Here is a 14,923-nt window from a genome sequence, read left to right as displayed (position 1 = left end):
GCCGTTTTTCTTTAAAACATGCACTGTTTTCTGTAGAAGCAATAATGATTTTGCAAAACTAATACCTTTTCCAAATGAGAGTAAGAACCTAATTTACATTCATTTTATAAGAACATTTGCCATAAAAGATGGCCTATAGGCTTTAATTTTCATCAATGGAAGTAGCTTTTTGCTCACAAACATTATATTTTGGTTATTGCTGCATATTCCAACTTGAAGAGACTACTGAAAAGTGAAGAGCTAGACTGCAAACTTCTTACTTACTCTACTAATTAGTTATTTGTGCAGCTAGTCCCCCTACAGGATAGCTCACCAATGGGAGGAAGAGGTTTACAGTCTGGTTCTCAAGCACTCTTCCAAATAAAGAAGGACCAGATCCTGCTACTCTGCTCACACTGAGTAGAATCTCAAATAGACTCAAATATTTTAATGTGAGTACTTGGGAATATGGCAATATACAACATGATTAAGGAGATGAGAATCTGAGCCTGCATCTTTAAAATGTTGTAATAGAATGAAGCACTCTCAATACACATCCATGTAGATAAATCTCTATCTTGCCACCTCCAGTGCAGGAAATATGACTCACACATTCTTACCAGTTCAGTACTGACAGAGGCCCATACGGTGGTGTCTGCCACTGTGTAGCCTTTGCATTTAGCACGTTGCACTTATTTTATAATTTTTATGGAGCTGGATGCTCAGCTACCACACAGAAATGAAGAGGAAACTCAAAGCAGAACCATTCTGCAAAGCCTGGCAGAACATTACGTCTTCACAATATAGTCTTAGCTAGGCAATACAACTCTTTGAGTGTGGCTGAAGGGGGACAAACTTTAAAAGACCAACTAGCTATTCGGTGCTAACATTTTTTTTAAACAAATAAGCATGACAAGATGAAAAACACAGAATAGTACAGTCACCAAGCATTTTATAAAGAAACTATGGGCTATTCAGAGATTAGATAAAAATGAAGTGCTCTTTGGAACTGAAATACTCCATTAAACCTTAGAAATACCCCCAACATTCTATATTTGCTGAGTAACTCTACAGAAAATAAAGATTTCTAAGAGTTGTTCAGCACTTTATCAGGCGTAAAAAGCACAGAAAAAGGAATTATAGACAGACTTTCAAGGTAAATGTAAAAGTGAAGAATCTTTGCTTGCCTGCATATCAATATGTGCTGTTAGCAATCTGTACTATACAAGTCACTTTTCCAGGTTCCCTATCGAAACAATTATGCAGTTCAAGCATCAGCAGCATTAACCAAAATCTGTATTATCAAAAGCAGTCCAATTTACCAAAGTGTTTGTCACTGCTGCAGTCCTAGTTCTAATTATAGGGAATACCAAAAAAATTCTGATTCTTTAAGGGCACTTATTGGGAAAAGTAGCCTTTTACATAAACTTCCAAAATGGAGAACTGCTACTTGGAAAAAAAAATGAGCAGACTTCTGCTGGCTAGGACTACAAAGACCTGAGGTGAAATCCCAGCATGTGAGGTCAAAGACAAATTCCCACTGACATCAATATGACCAGGATTTCATCTCTGGTGTACAGAATCAGAAATGGGTCCAATAATACTTCTGAGTGGATGACAGAAGTAAAACGGGAACAGACCACAGTATGGGACCAGAGCATGAACTAGTTTAACAATGCCCAGCTTTAAACTAATTATCAAGGGTACAGAACATTACCATGGAACGAAAGCTAGAAACTCATGTTTTTCCTTCTTTCTTTCTCTGTTATTTTGCTGGGTAGCTATAACTCTCCACGACATTTGGAGTACAGTTTGTATTACAGACAGTGTACAGCACAAAACAAAGATATGTTTTATTTTATCAGTCCCACATTGCCACATATTAAAAAACATGCTGCATGGTTTAAGAAATATTTTGGTAACTATCAAGATGGAGGAGAGAGATTGGATTAGAGACTTGCACAGAAAATAAGCGTTTCTCAACTAATGCCAACCCATGACTGACCTGAAGTGCCACCTTTTAAGAAAAAAATTACTTATAGGAAATATATTGCAGAAAGAAACTGGTTTAACTACAATATAAGTCTGGTTATCTGGCACCCAGATAACAAACATATTTGGTTACCCAGCATGCCACAAGGCTGGTTACCCAGATGGGGTCAGCTACCTGGGCGGGGTTAGTGCAGCTGAGCCCACTGCCTGGCCAGGGCTAGCAGAGCAGAGTCAGCTGCCAGCTGCCTGGCTGGGGTCAGCAGAGTGGGGCACATTTTATTATCCAACATCCCCAGGTCCCTGAGGATGCTGGATAATAGAGCTTGTATTGTAATTCGTTAGCATTTCTATAGCCATTACAACACAGGTCCTAGCTAGTTGACTGGCACTATAAAATGATTCCTAGACACATGAACTTCTGGAAATTGTTATGTGAGTAAATGAGAGAAAAACATTCAGGTAATTCAGGCTCCGTGGCCACCAGGAAATAGTGGATAATTTAAATTCAGTCCATCTAAATACCACTACTGAAGTGGGCCACGTATATAGAAGTTAAACCTCTCTAATCTGGAATGCTCTCATCTGTCAAATTCCATAATCAGGCATGATTATAGTTAGCCAGATGACCACTTGTCATGGGCCGGGCCAAGTTTCCTGCAATCCCAAGAGCTTGTTTACAGCCACCAGTCCTGGCTCTCAGTGTTCTGGGCAGTTATTTAGCTGTAATTTACTCCTAAATGGCTTCTAAGAGTCCAGTAAGCTGTGCAAATATTGGTAATGTGCTAGAAAATATTGACCTCCCATAGTCTAGAAAATTCTCTCGTCTGGCACCAGTCATGTCCCGAGGGTGCCAGACAAGAGAGGTTCAACCTGTACATGCACATGGGCCGTTTCTACACATGCCACTTTCTCCGAAAGAGGCATGTTAATAAACAGCCTGGAATATACTAATGAGGCATGGGTGTAAATTCCCAGCAACTCATTAGCATAAGGTCACATGATTTGGCATCCGGAAGACGCTCCAAATGGCGTGTACAAGCACGGCCCCTGGTGGGTCTTCCGGAAGGAAGTCCTCCTTCTGGAGGCCCTTTCTTCCTGAAAATTTGTAGAAATGGCCATGTACTACAACCACACTGACTATAAAACACATACTAAATGTTGATAGCTTCTGTCAAGAATAAATGGATTTTTCCTAGTTCCTTATCACTTATTTGCACTTTACAATTTCTGTCAAAATAGCCTCCATGAAAATATTTAAACAGTCTACTGTACCATCCTTACAGTGCTGAAGATTTGGATTCTACTGAACACAAGGGGGTAGGGGAGATATCCATAGCTATTTCACTCTGCACTCTACCCTGGACACAGAAACTGTGGCAGAAAAAGGAAGGGGTGAATGGAACACATGTGCTTAAAGGTTTCAGTATTTTAATGTAAAACTAGTTGAATATACTACCAAGGAAAGTAAGTGTTTTTAACCTGATTTTGAGCATCACACCTACATTTTCTTTCTTGGCAGGGAAAAACTGCTATCAGTTATTGCAACAGAACCAGGATAATGTGGTCTCACACTCTTAGGGGATCTGATAGTTGTTTGTATCACCAATTCAGCAAGAGGGAATATACAAAATTAGAAATCAAAGGTTTCCTGTACTTACTTTAGTCGTTACAGGTCACTGGAGGAACAGTTTAGCTGTTTCTACAGTAGCTTTCATTGGCTTGTGGAGGGAGAACAAAATGGAAAATACAAATAAGGCCTAGAGAAAAGATTTTCATGAATCACCCTTCCATCCCTCAAGAGGGTTTAGAGATGAGCTGGAATAAAGACTATCTGAACTATATTTCCTTTTGAATCCGTTAGGATCCTGAAAGGTAAAAAGTGTCCAAGAACTGTGAAAATAAACTAACACCCCAGAAGAAATATGACTTTGTAGAAGGTATAGGGAAACTCTTTCTCACTGAATAGTAACAGAGAGTAAGCCATGCTAGTCTATATACTATCAAAACAAAAAAGCAGTCAAGTAGTACTTGAACGACTAACAAACTAATTTATTAGGTGAGCTTTCGTGGGAAGACAGATAATCCTGCAACCTGATACAAATCACAAAGCACAGGCCCTTTCTAAACATTTCTTTCCAAATAGGAGCGCATGAAAAGTTACACTACACATATTCAAGTAATTTCAATGTGTTTTTGTAAGTACCAAGAAGGACTTTTTAATCCATTCTGGTCACAAAACTGAAGCTCTTTACATTCATTCTTCTTTTTTGAAGTGAAGGAAAAATAGCCAACCTGCCATCACGTCACTGATTACAAGAAGGTATTTGAGATATACAGCTAACATTTTAAATTAATCAACCTCGAAATTTAGCTTGTCTGCATTTTGCCCTTTTGCAAGTTGTATTTATTGTAAGGAAGACATAAAACCTTCCTAGCACTTGCTACAGGGCTTCCCCTTGAGAGTCTCAGAAGTTCAAGGTTATCAGACTTTCCACTTACCATCCCTCATGTGGAAGAGACAGATTGCGCAGGACATGCATTTAAACAAAATGTAAAGGCCACAAAAGATAATAAACAGTACATTTCAATGTAATGGTCCCAAAGCTCCCAAAGCAAACAGCTTTCCTTTCCTCCTTGTTATTAGTTAAAGAAACTTTGTAATAGGCTTTTATTCTGAAGTCAAGTTCCAGGCAAAGATAAAAATGGGCCAGGAAAGTCATCAGGTTTTTCATTTTTTTATATCTTCCCCCTCATGTACATCATATTCTCTTTAGTAAACTCATTTCAAATTGAATGGACTATTAGCATTTGAGTAAGGATAGTGGTAGAATAAGCAGCTTTACCATCTCAAGCTACATTAAATGCAGCAGCATATATTCTCAGAACACACAGGACTGCCTACCCCTCTGAACTCCTGCTAACTCCTTCCCTCTTAGAAAAGATGACACCTAGAACTTCACGTAGTTCCCTTGTTAAGCTTCCCCATCCTCCTATGAAAAAGCTGTGAAGAGTCTCCAGTGAGTTCATCTGCAGTGGTATATTATTGTTGGTTACATAGTAATTCACATCCAGATCTGTACGCAACACTCCTCTATCACTAGTGCAGAATGAGCACAGCAAAGAGACCACCGAATTATAAAAAACAGTTACAAGCTCAGGATGCATATACCAGGATGCATATAACTAATCTGGAGCATCAATTAGAAAAGACTACAATTACTTTGTGACCTCCTTAGACAGGAACTGCAGAATGTTGTATGCATGAGATACAATATGGCTACATCTACATTAGAGAGTGTCGTTGACACAACTGGTGTTTTGTCAATAAAACTCATGAAGAGTCCACGCTAAAAGAGAATAGTTGACAGTAAATTGACAGAACCCAGAACTTTTGTTGACCGCATTCTGTCTTCCCCCATGAGGCAGAATGCCTTCCTCGACAGATTCTGTCTACAGAAAGGCAGTGTGGGCACTCCAGAGGGACCATTTGTTGACAGATAAGTTCCCGATGGTGCTAGCCAGCTTCCCCTGGGAGACAACCTGTTCACAGCAAGCACAGCTCTACGCTCCCTGCTTCCAGCCATTCTTAAAGGGACAGGGAGTCCCAGAAAGCCCATAACAGGAGGCTGAGACCATGGCAGCAGCATGCTGCTTCTGCCAATGTGCTGTAGCCGCTCCACAGAGCACACTGGCACCCCATGGGCAAAAGCCAGAAGCCCTAGGACCCCCCAAGACCCAATGAGGGTGCCACCAGAGGGGTCCCTGGAACTCTCCGGGGAACAAAATGCCAGGCCGTTCCTGAACCAGACCTGAGTTGCAGGACCTCTTCAGTCTCTGGGCGGAGGAGGCAATCCTCTTGGACCCCAAGAGAAGGAATGCCCCAGCTTATACCGAGCTGGCCACCACCCTGGTGGCTCAAAGACACCCCACCCAGATGATGGAGCAAATCCAGGCAAAGGTGCAGGTGCTGCGGCAAGGGTACGCGTAGGCCCATGATGTTACCAGGCAGTCAGGTGTAGGACTTGCATCCTGCCCTACTATCATGAGCTCCACAACTTCCTGAAAGGTGAGGACCCTTCTTTTCCGCAACAACCGCCTTTGACATAACCAAAGAGGGGCCCTCCTCCTGCTGCTAGAGCCACAGGTGGATGAGAAGGAGCAGCCTGGGTTTCAGCTGGAGCTGCAAGAAGTCATGGGGTCTGAGGTGAGTGAGGGCACATGGGTGACCATTCTGGACTCAGGCCCCTCCAGCCAGACCACATCCCTGGACCTCTTCAATGGACCGCCACAGTAAGTACCCTATGTATCACACCCCCCTGGATGTAAGCAGGCAAGCTGCACAGGTGACAGCCTGACTCCAGATCCACCAAGGAGTGCAGCTCCCAGTACGGGGGCATGCCCGCAGGCAACAGTCAGCACCCACTCCTGCAGATTGTGCTGTAAGCTGCACACATGTGAGAGGGGCCCCTAGGGAGGGCCAAGCTGTGCCTGGAGCACCCACCACCCATGAGTGGACACTTCTGTGGCTGGGCACCCCCTCTCGGTTGCTAGCCTGTCAAGGGCAAGGGGGGGACATGGTGGTCAGCCTGGTCTCCGAGGCATGGGGGAGTCCACGTGCGACAGAGCCCACCCTGCAGGGCACACATTCCAGTGCTCCTGGGACATCCCCATCCCTTGGCCAGGGGGATGTGGCTGCTGCTCATGGTGAGTGGGGTCTGGGCCTTAGGAGCTGTGTTGCATGAATAACTAACCATCTCTCCTCCTTGGCTTCCTTATAGCTGCACCTTTCAAGGGCCACGACACCCCCACCTCCCCACCAGGGCCAGTCAGCCCCATCCTGGAACTGGAGCCAGGCAACCAAGGACTGGAAGGTGTGCCAGCCAGGACTCCACCTTGGTGAGGGCAGGCCCATGGCCAGAGTGGCCATTGAAGGGGATACGATGACCTCCAGAGGGCCCACACTAGCACCCTCAGGAGGGTCACCAACTTCTTTGAGTGACAGATGAGGGAAGACCGGAGTGGTGCACATGGGCCTAAGACCAACTGGTGTCTCACTTAGATGCTGTCACTGTCCTCCCACTGCTGTTGCTTCCTTTTCCCCACTGCTCTGCTCCCGCTGGCCACCTCCCAAAGCATGGTGGACCTTGTCCAGTGGGTGATGGTCCTGGCTGCCCACCCTTCCCTGCAAGGCTCTCCCTACCTTGTCCACTTCCTCAGTCCCCCAGACCACCCCCACAACTCCCTCTGCTAATCCCAACCCCACTACAGCCCTACTGCCACCATACCTTCCCATATTCTGGGCCCCAACCCAGCCCTGACAGGAGCACAGGGTCTGGCACCCCCTTGGGATCATGGCCCCCACCTTCTCCCTGGACTAATGCCCCCCACCCGCTGTCCCAGAGCCCCCAGTTCAAGTTCAGATATCCTCCACCCTTGTTCCAAGAACCCGACACTGTATATAGTTTTATCTTCTTGCAGATTGTAAACAGTTTTTTTGAAAAGGCTTATTTTCAACACATTTATCTTTTTAAAGTAAACAACCCATTTGAACACCACCCCACATCCCTTTTTACTGGGGAGGGTGGAGGGGTCAAGGGGAGGGGCTGTGGTAAGGATTGGGTAGGGCTGTGGGCCTGAGACCCCCGCTGTATTTGCTCTAGAGAGGGATATTGGGGGCCATGAAAGATGCTCTCCCTCAGGCCTTGTGGATCCACAGCCCATCCTGATGGGCCTAGTGGACCAGGACTGTGCTTGGTTGCCCATAGCTGTGGCCAGTGTCTGCCTCTCACCCCAGGAGGAAGGTCTCCCCCATCCCCTGCACAATGTTGTAGAGAACACAGAAGGCGGTCACTGCTTGGGGGACACTGTGCTCCCTCACGTCCAGCTGGGTCAGGAGACACCTAAAACATGCCTTGAGGTGGCCAGAGGCACACTCAGCCTGGTTCTGTGCCTGGTGGAGGTGGGCATTAAAGTGTTCCTGGCTTGGGTCCAGGTGCCCGGTGTACTGCCTCAGCCAGGGCATGACGGAGTAGGCAGCATCCCCCACCATGCACAATGGCATGTTCACATCCCCAAATGCCAGCTCCTGGTGGAGGATGAAAGTGCCCACCTCCATCCTCTGGCATAGGCTGGAATGGTGGAACACCCATGTGTCATGTGCGCAGCCCAACCACCTGACATAAACATCAAGGAACCACCCCGGTGGTTGACCAGGCCCTGCAGCATAACAGAGTGATATCCCTTGTGGCCGATGAGCCTGGCTGTGCTGCAGTCTGGAGTATGGATGGGGAAGTGGGTCATGTCAATCATCCCAAGGCAGCTGAGGAACCCCAGGGCAGTGAAACTGGCCATGACCATGGCCAGTTCTGTGAGACAGATGACCCTCCACAGCAGGATGGTGTTGGTGGCTGTCACGACCTGCAAGGGGAGGGTACCAAACACATGTCAGGGACTGGGGGAGGGAGTCCCTGGGCTCTAAGTGGGTCCCCTGCCTCTGCCCATCCTCCTTTCCCCCCATGCTCTCCAGGAGCACCCCTGTGTGAGGCCATCCCTCAAGCAGCAGGTCTGTGTAAGGGTGGGATAGCAAGATCCTCCAGGGAAAGGGCTTCCTTCCACCCACAGCACCCCCAACCCCACTCCCTGACATTCCAATTTGGGTGGGGCACCTTCACCCCCGTGCAAGGCCTGCAGCCTGAGTGTGCCTTACCTGCATGAGGACAGCCCCCATGGGGGACTTTCCCATGCCAAACTGGTTGTCGACAGAGTGGTAGCTGTCAGGGGTTGTCCGCTTCCATAGGGCTATGGCAACCTGCTTCTCTAGTGGGATGGCAGGCCACATCCAGGTGTCCTGTCTCCAGAGGGCAGGGGCGAGCCAGGCATAGAGCTCCAGGAAGGTGTCCTTTCTCATTCTGAAATTCTGGAGCCACTGCTGGTCATCCCACTGCCCAATGATGAGCCAGTCTCACCAGTCAGAACTGGTGCTGTACCTCCAAACATGTCTGATCACCCAAGAGGGATGAGCGCAGGTGGGTCCATGAAGCAGCCACAGCATGCTCCTCAAAGCCAATGCCAGGCACATTACCCCAGAGCAAGGCGAGGTAATGAAGCAAGATGAAGTGTAACAGAAGCTGCAGTGCCTGCGTATGGAGGTGGTGCAAGCCCCCTGGGGGCTGTTCTGGCACCATGGTGATGTGAAAAGTGCAAAGTCTCTCACAGAAAGTGTAGGAGCCCTGCAGTAGCTATGAGATCCCTCAGCGAGGTAGGCAAGCCTCAGCACGGGTAGGGAATGTGTGCATGGGTGTCCCTATAAGGTTGCTCCTGGCCAGGACTCCTGGAAGGGCTTGCTGACCAGGCAACCCTGTGTGATGAGGTTCCAGGGCCCATTCTGTCAAGCAAGCAGTCAAGCTGTCTGACCACTCTGTTGACAGAGCGGATCAACAGAGTGATTCACTTTGCTGTGTGGGTGTGATCTCTTGACAGAAGTTTTGTTGGAGGATCTCTTCTAACAGTGACTTCTCTCACCAGATCACTCTAGTGTAGACATAACCAAACATTCCAAGAGCAATGTGGTGCTGCTTTCTCAAAGCTTTTTGAGCAATCAAAAATAGATTCACGTGTATACCAAGCAATCAGTTAGCAATAAGAAATAAAATTTAAGTTAGATGCATATTGAACGACAAATCATTACAGGAGTATCAGATGTGCATTACCCTTGCAATGTATTTTGCAAAAAGCAGCAATTCAAAAGTGCTGGACTTGACCAAGAGGTCAAGGCTCCGAGAAGATACTGAATAAATAATAAACTAAAGACCTAAACAAAAGCAGCTTAAGTTGCTATTGTTACAAAAATAAATATGCTGTTTAAATATGCTCAAGAGATCAGCTGTCTAGCAAACAATTCAAAAACCAACTTTACATTGCCCTGAAATGGAGGTCCTCAGCCTGGGGATTGCAAAACAATGTCGGGGTCATGCCACTTTGCCCTTCTCATATTGCTAAATAGGAGAAGACCCTGGCTCAATCCTGGATCGACTCTTCTCAACTAGAAAAAAATCAAGAAGCACTGCCCCCAAAGCTTTATGCCACGTACTTATTAAAACACACTGGTGGGTTAAATTCTGTTCTGAGACCTCCCTCTCTTTCTTTCCTCTCTCCCCAACACCAGTGATTTAGCTTTATATGTTCACCATGGTTTAGTTCTGTTAGAGTAAGAGTCAGTTAACATGAGAAACCAGGAGTGAAATCATAAGGACAGCAATGGTTAATATTTTGTGGGACAATTATTTAAACATGAAAAATATTCTTCAACAGCATCACCAGAAGTTCATATTTAAGGCATTTATACCAAGAACCTGTACTGAAGAATTAAACACTTAGTGCACAGATGTTACCTGTAGCAATGTTAAGGGAAATAATAAAACGATGCAAGGCAGAGGAGGAAATGGCATACTGCGTAAACCCTCTTTTTTAACCACTGATGTTTTGCTGCAGCCAAAACATAGTGAAGTATCTCAGTTCTCTTCTATGCAATCAAATGGTGTGTGTACTGAAGTAAGGGAGTACTGTCAATCTGAAGTTTAACCAGTTTTTGAAAGCTGGCTTGAAAGGACAGACATTTTGGGCATTACTAAATTCTCTCTTCTGGTTCAGTGATTATATCACTACAGTTTACAATTAGAAAGAAAAAATAAAAATATTTCTTTCTTTGTTGTTGCTGTCTGAAAGATCACAGAAAACAGAGGGAGCACAAAGGAATATTAAATTTTAGTAAGATGTTGCTAGCTAGCTACTAGAAGACCATTGTTGAAATCTCAGGCTAAAATATAATTTTCCTTGCAAAGTAATTCATTTTTGGTGCAAAAACAAGATTTCTAAGACTTCTTCTAAAAGTACAGTTTCAAACTAGCAAATAAGTAAAAATCTAATCAAACAAGGAATATTTATATCATCTGACAGTCTAGCCTAATAAACTGGCAATACAGATAAATGTAAACAGGTACATCAGCAATGAGTTCACTAAAATAAATTAGAAAAAGGAAAGTCCATAAAAAAGAACTCTGATAAAGTCTACAACAAAAGTGAATTCCAAATGATGTACTAACAAGTCAGCATGTACCTAAATTCTATGAGGCGGGTGGAAGGAAATGTAAACAAGATACCATGTTGCACTGCCAAAAGAATTGCAAACCAATTAAAGCCAGACTGGACATTAAACAAAGAGCTAGACACACTTTAAAGAGCACTGTTCCCTTTACATGTGAAAATGACTTTGTGCGATGTAAAACAATTAAGATTATACCAAGTTTCAAGAACTGAGGTTAAACTCCATCAAAACTAAAGTCAAATTCATTGTCTTCCAATTTCCTAATTTTTAACCAAAACCAAAACAAAAAGGTAAGTGACAGATGGCAATTACCCAAGACAGCCAGTAAGAATTAATTAATTCATGAAAAGACTAGGTGCATACTAAACACAGAGAAAATGGGGACTGAGTAAACAATGGGACCTTGGACTGGAAAACCAAAGCAACATGCTCAGTAACCCCCAATAGCCTTTTTCTGTTGCCAACATGCTAAGAATGACAAGAATTTTGTTCACTGGCCTCATTAACTAATCAGTTTAGCTACCATTTCATTTAGCTGCCAGTTTGTCAAGTCATTTGGAATATTATATGCAGGGTCATGATTCTTTCATAAATTTCCTGATTCGTGATTATACAATATCGATACAATAGCCAAGAATCCAATTCACATAATACATTTCAAAACACAAAATTTCAGAAAAAAATGGAATAAAGAAGATCTTTTATTATATTGAACTGTCAAATTTGTCACAAACTTACTTATATTGAATGAGTGGAAAACTATTACTTGAAGAAATATTTAGGAATGGATAGTTTTGAATCCACTACACAACTCTTCCTTATGGAACCAATAATGTTAGTACACATCTTTCATCTAAGACAAAACCTTAGGTGTCTGCTCTCAATTCTGACTTTCTCATCATGTCTACAAAATCATCAGAAGTATTAAACTTGACAGTTACTTCTCACTTTAAAACCACAGAAATTCAGCTACATCAAGAAAGCTCAATGCAGTTTTACAAATACAGGTTCGTAGCCTAAACTCTCTTGTTTCATCAAGGGTCATACACCTATGATGATCAACAGAACATAAGCATTATTGCTAATCTTTTCCCATCACAAACCAAAAATCCCTACATCTGAATTAGCATTTAATTGCTATAAATCCATTTTCCCAATGCAGTATGTGAGTCTAATCGGCATAATGTTAATAAATAACAGAAAGACGCATTGTGAACTCAGCAAATCTGAACATCTACATTGTATATTTATATTACTACATTGGGAGCCAAGTTTCAGTTTATTCTGCTACAGAATAATGACTTATTTTGGGGGAAAAAAAGCTTTCAAAACCAAAGAAAACAACTCTTTTCTGGATATATTCCCAGAAATAATATGAAGTGCTATGCAAACAGCAGGGATTGATTGAAATCCAAAAGCTTCTTACCAAGTACCCCAAGGCGATAGTTGACTGTGATGACTATCACATTGCCATAACTTGCCAGAACACTGCCATCATATAAATTTCCTGTGCCTTCCATGTAGGACCCTCCGTGAATATACACCATCACAGGCTTAGGTCCCCCACTGTCCCGAATGTCTGGAAAAAACATTGAGAAGTATTTTATTCCAAGAACGAAGCAAAAAAGGATACATGCAATAATGTTGTGAAGTTATTTTTCATCATGTGTCTCTCAAGCAACTGGGTATTAATTACTCGGCTGGGGGAAGTTACACTTCATGCTTTGAACAGACTGATAACCCAAGAAATGTATGAAAAAAAATATAAGGTCACCTCCAGGTTTGTTTAGGTGGAATTTTCAGCAGTACTCATTTAGCGTAATTCTGCTTTCAATGGAGGGAAACTGTCCACTGATTTCAGTAGGAACAGAATTAAGCCAAAGGTGCATTCTTCTGGAAACCCACCCTACAGTTCTGTGCACATACAAACACACATATCTTGTAATTAAGATGAATTAGCTCTGTCTGTTTGTGTTAGGAGAAAAGTCATGCATTCCTTGCTGGCTTTTAAACACACAAGAGAACTAAGTTGTAAAAGGAGATGTGAACATGCCTGAAGTTTAAAGTGTTGGAGTTATTCTGCTCCTACTGGGGAAAACAGTTTGCACGCTTTAGACCAGTGTTTCTTAAACTTTTTGAAGCCGTGGAACACAGAAGAAAATTTTCTTTAAAAAATTGTCAGACAAAAAACAAACAGCACCATATACAGCAAAGACAAAATGAAGTAATTTAATCAGGTATCACAGCAATGGAGAAGTAACATTGTATCTGGTTTAATAACAGAAAATATATATGATTAGTGTATTTTCCAAATGCCTGCGGCACACCTCAATGTTGTTCATGGAACATCAGTGTCCCAAAGAACACAAAGACACACTGCTTAAGAGCTTAAATTGATATTACATTGCGCCAGGAACAGCCAGGAGGATAAGGGGAAATAGCTACTTACTTTTTTTCATAATTGAGAAAAAGAAAGAATAGATTGGACAAGATATCCAAATAGATTTTCATGAAATTAGTTTCCTAAATCCATGCCAAGATAGCTAAATAACTGGCCTGATTTTGAAACCTCATGAACTAGCATGGAACTTCAGGCATGTCTTTTTGGAAATTTAGGCATTTTTATTTAAATCTTGCCAATTTCCAAGTGGTAGTTCCTTTGTTTTTATAATAAAAGTATTTTTGGGGTGGGAAGGAAGAAGAGAAAGAATTAAAGTAAAAAAGCTTTACTCTCTTCCACTGCTATAGGTGCTCCTGGGGAAATTTACTGTCTACACACAACTGTTAGAAAGATGACATGAGATAGGCTCTTCTATTGGACCAACTTCTGTTGGAGGGATTTTCCAGCCACAGAGAGGTCTCTCACCAGCAGAAGCTGGTCCAGTGGAAGACATTACCTCACCGACCCTCACTCTTTAACATCTCCTAGTGACACTACACTGCATATACACTGTATGGGGAAACACTATGGCTACAGTTACACTATCGTGCTCTGTTGACAGAGGTCCCTGTTGGAAGAGATTCCCCGACAAAACTTCTGCTGACAGAGTGCCCAGCTGCTCTCTCAACAAAACAGGCACCAGGAAGCACAGCAGTCAGGGCTGCTCATTGTTGTGGACACCCTGTCTGTTGAGAGAAGGGCCCCCCCAGAGTGTCCACGCAACTTTTCTGTTGACAGAATCTGTCAACAGCAGCCTTCTGCCTCAAAGCTGCTGTCAAAAGTGCTGTATTTTGTCAAGATACTGTCGACAAATCCCAAAAATGTACCCAGCTATTTCGAAAAGCATGTTTGGACACATACTGGTTATTTTGAAATAGCGCCATTGGACATCATTATGGCTTATTTCGAAATAGCATTATTCTGTGTCTTAACAGCACCTAGGCATTATCCCTCCTGCAATGAGGTTTACAAAATTCGAAATAATGCACCCAGTGTTTTGAATTTGTTTTGAAATAGCATGTGTGAAGTGTAGATGCTTGCAAAATTATCTCAGAATAACTTTGCTACGTAGCCATAGCCTAACTGATTATACACAATGTGCTGCTTATGCATAAAGTAAATACATTCGAGTAATGAGGGAAAGAATGTTATAACTTTCCAAACTTTCATTTATGTAAGTCTTTAATGGAACCTACAACAACAGCAGGCCAAAACCAGAACAAAGTGTGATTTGTAAATTGATGTGCTCACATCAGTAAAAATTTAGATCTCTGAAGAAGAGCCAAAATTTATTCCTCTGTGGCCCATTGTGGGGGAAGTCCATCTGACAAATTCAGTATTAAACATTCATGAAGAAGTCACACTACTGGTTGTTCTACTAATAGCTATTGGCTATTATTAAAATCATG

The 14,923-nt window shown here is 43.2% G+C and overlaps 1 protein-coding gene across 6 annotated transcripts in view; it reads right to left on the bottom strand.

Moving 5' to 3' along the window:
• NLGN1 (neuroligin 1) overlaps positions 1-14,923 on the bottom strand; it is a 458,099-nt gene that overhangs the window by 292,939 nt on the left and 150,237 nt on the right. For all 6 annotated transcript variants that reach the window (XM_075003892.1, XM_075003891.1, XM_075003890.1 and 3 more), the window contains one exon: positions 12,501-12,653. In XM_075003892.1, the coding sequence (XP_074859993.1) occupies positions 12,501-12,653 (153 nt within the window). The remainder of the gene's footprint in view (positions 1-12,500; positions 12,654-14,923) is intronic.

The sequence above is a fragment of the Carettochelys insculpta genome, chromosome 10, assembly GCF_033958435.1.
Source record: "Carettochelys insculpta isolate YL-2023 chromosome 10, ASM3395843v1, whole genome shotgun sequence".
NCBI lineage: Eukaryota > Metazoa > Chordata > Testudines > Carettochelyidae > Carettochelys > Carettochelys insculpta.
This window is presented reverse-complemented; position numbering and strand designations above follow the sequence as displayed.